At 48.9% G+C, this 3,624-nt stretch overlaps 1 protein-coding gene across 1 annotated transcript in view; it reads left to right on the top strand.

The window, feature by feature from the left end:
- Window positions 1-3,624, top strand: part of nav3 (neuron navigator 3) — a gene marked incomplete at both ends in the record, with an annotated part of 108,884 nt that overhangs the window by 1,063 nt on the left and 104,197 nt on the right. The window contains 1 exon segment of the mRNA XM_080538546.1: window positions 831-903. Within this exon segment, the coding sequence (XP_080394672.1) occupies window positions 831-903 (73 nt within the window).

Here is a 3,624-nt window from a genome sequence, read left to right as displayed (position 1 = left end):
GAGAGAGGCAGACAGAGAGAGAGACAGAGAGGCTGGCAACCAGGGTGACACACAGAGAGAGAGAGAGAGAGAGAGAGAGAGAGAGAGAGGCAGGCAGGGAGACAGAGAGAGAGAGAGAGAGAGAGAGAGAGAGAGAGAGAGAGGGGAAGAGAGAGAGAGAGAGAGGCTGGGGCAGAGACAGAGAGAGAGAGAGAGAGGCAGACAGAGAGAGAGAGAGAGAGAGAGAGAGAGAGGCTGGCAACCAGGGAGACAGAGAGAGAGAGAGAGAGAGAGAGAGAGAGACACAGAGAGAGAGAGAGAGAGAGGCAGGGAGACAGAGAGAGAGAGAGAGAGGCAGGGAGACAGAGAGAGAGAGAGAGAGAGAGAGAGAGAGGCTGGTTGGTGCGCGGGTCTGTTGACTCTCGTACCCTCAGTCAGTCAGGCGTGTATTGTGTAGTAATTGGCCTCCAGTGTACCACAGCTCCTGTAACTGTACGCATACCGACCCGGGCGGCCGCGAGCCGGGGCTGGGGTCTGTGTAGGTGGGACACACTGTGGTCACTATGTCAGGCCGCCCCCCCCCGTCACCGAGGGTCGTACACGGGTCACGGCAGTCCTCCGCCATAACAAGACAATGGACTGCTTTATGGGCAACACGCCATTAGTAGCCCATATCCATCCCCCCTGTGGGACATAACATAAGGCACATTGAGGCACAATGTCAAGTATCCACTCTGCTAATAGTTTCACTTTGTGTTCGCTTTGGCCACAGTTCCTCTTCTGGTCTCGTTCTCTTTCGCTGACTGACTGTCGCTGATCTCCTGTTTCTGTTTCGTTCCTTTTGTCCTCAGATTGAGAATGTGGACGCCTGCCTTAGTTTCCTGGATGCCAGAGGAGTGAACGTACAAGGGCTCTCCGCGGAAGGTAAGAGACCGAATCCCTCCTACAGTACATCGTTGAAGTCAAACAGAGCAGAAGAAACTTGATGAGGGAACTGACGATTGTTAACCCCGTATGACTGAAGGCAGCGCGAGAATAACAAGGCTTGTACGTACAAGGATTGTACAGCTATCCGTTTCTGTGAGGTTCTCTAGTACCATGTAAGATGTAGTTTCCATGGTGGAGAGTTTTAATGCAAGAACAAAGAGCTTCTTAACAACAAACTACTCAGTAGTTTTCCAACGGCCCATTTGGGGTCACTTCTCCCTCCACTTTTCTCCAAGCAGCTATTAAACAGATATACAGGCCCTACTCTTATGGGTGTTAAACATGTCTACAACTAGTCAGGCGGTAACTAGACAACTATACCTGTGACCTGTGTTTGTTGCCTCAGACCCCTGTCGTCGGTCCGACTCCCTTTTCAAGTCGGGGATGTAAAGATGCCCTTGACCTCTTGGGAAGCGGAAATAGCCCCGCAGTCCGACACACTGACCGCTTACTCTAAACTTTGCCCCCCCCCCCCCTAAAAACAGCAACGTGACATTGCCGGCCTGGTATTTTAAAGGGGGGGTCTCTAAATATACAGCCTATTGGGTTACTCTTCTCTCCTAGCCCGGTTCCTGTTGCCCCTCATCATCTTCGTTTATGGGAGAAGGTCTCGACTCTACTGGGCCATGTGTGTGTGTGTGTGTGTGTGTGTGTGTGTGTACGGCGCGGGCCAGGCAGGCGGGCCTTTCCCCCCCCTGAGCTGTGAGAAGCACACGTAATTAAATTAGCTCTGGGCTCCACAGGCTCCGGAGGAACTCCATACGCTTGTGCTTATGGGTTTTTTACGAGGCATGGAGTTAAAAAAAAAAAGGGAAAAAAAGAAAAAGGGATGTTTGATGTACTTGGAGGGTATAGGATTTTTCCAACAAAACAAACTCATTTTAATAATCAAATCCCCCCAAAACTCGTCTAGAAGGGCGTCTGTCCCGTGGGCGATCCCAAACTCTGATGTGCCAGCTGCCTTGATGTTGTTTTGTCACATGCGTCAAAGTCCAGGAAACACTCCCAGTTGCTGTATGACTTCATAGAAAGTGCAGTTATCCAAAATGCACAATAAGACTGAACTTACTTTCTTGATGCATCCCCTGGCCTTGCGGTAAACAAGCCGCCAGTAAACAGTATGAAGACTTTGGCCTGCATCCGTTCCTGCTTTCTATTGGAGAGGCACCCCTCCTTATTCAAACCAAGCCCTTTAAAAGCAGGTGTGAACCCCTAAAACGGCATTTCCTGCCGTTTATAACCGTGTCCAGGGAGAGGTCCTCCATGGCAGGTCATTAGAAGCATTAGAAGCCGTGTCGTGGCAGGGTCAGGTCAGCCAAGCAGAACCGGTTGGACTGTTGGGGCTCGGTTCTTATTGGTGTAGGACTGGAAACCACATTGTGACCTGGTCCCTTACCAAGCCCTTGATCTCTGTGGGTACAGATGCCTGTTCAAAGAGAGGTGTTTCTGCTAGCCCAGTTAGCACGTAAACACCTCTCTGCATTGGGTCAACGAGGGTAGTCTTTCTCGACCCCGACAGTGAAAAAGTGGCATGGGAGACTCGAATCATCATTGTGCTTATGACTACTTCTGTAATGGTCTCAATTCTCAGCCAGTTGGTGATCAAAATAGCTCAGAAAGGGGGAAGAGAGAGAATATGCATACCACCTTGTTACACTTTGAATAGAGGAATCTCAGCTAAGCTTCCTCTTTCTCTCCTCCAAAGTTCGAGGCCCCCGGCTGGGAGGGTCAAATGTTTTTCCAAAGAGGCCTCGGCTATGTCAGCCTGTGTCTGGGGATTAAATCCAGGATAGATTGATAGGGGCGAGTGGTTCAGCAGTCACATTTCTCTCAATGCCTTTCCTGTATCGCTCAGGCCTCACACAACTCTCCCCTCCACCTCCTCCGGGCTCCTTTGTGACTCGTAAAAAAAGAAGCCCGAAAAAAAAGAAAAGGTTCAATGAAACCACGTTAACCACTTGAAAGTCTCTCGAAGCGAGGCCCATTTAGTCTAACCGTGGGCCAAGGAGAAACAGAAAACGGCACTCGAGTGCCGACAGCACTTTAGCCCACATCGCTTTGAAATGGGAAGAAGATATGAGCTCCTGTATGCTGGGGCCAATAGAGCTTAGCATAACGAACCATTCTTTGGTTATTAGCTCGGCTAGTTCCAAGAAAGAAAGAAGGAAAACAGCCAGTGGAAGCAGGGGAGAGTATCAGGAGTGGGAGCAGGACTGTGATGAAGAGAAAGCTGACGTTAGAGGAAGCCATATCATGCTTGACCTCCATCCATTAACTGATATCCAGATATATTTTGGCTCAATTTCCCCCTCAAAGCGGTAATAATACATTTCTAAATGTCAACCCTTCCCGGGATAACTTTATTCTTCGCACATTTGTTCCGTAGCCATATGGAGCATGGGGAACCAATTTGTCACGTTTAACTGAATGTCAAATCTCTTTATTTATGTACTTATTTATTTATTTGTTTGTTTTTGTTGATCTATATAGTCTTCACGTGGTCCCAAATGCCATCTGAGGCTCTTCAAGTTTCCACTCTTTCAAGTTAACCTCCAGAGCCGGCCCTGTATGGCTGTTTTTTCTATTGTGTCCTTAAAACTACAAAATCCGCCAACTATTTCCTGCCCCAGTGACCAATTGCTTCGTTGAATGAATCTG

Source organism: Nansenia antarctica (genome assembly GCF_963989245.1).
Source record: "Nansenia antarctica genome assembly, chromosome: 8".
NCBI lineage: Eukaryota > Metazoa > Chordata > Actinopteri > Argentiniformes > Microstomatidae > Nansenia > Nansenia antarctica.
The sequence above is the reverse complement of the archived record's forward strand: the minus strand, read 5'-3'. Positions and strand labels throughout refer to the sequence as shown.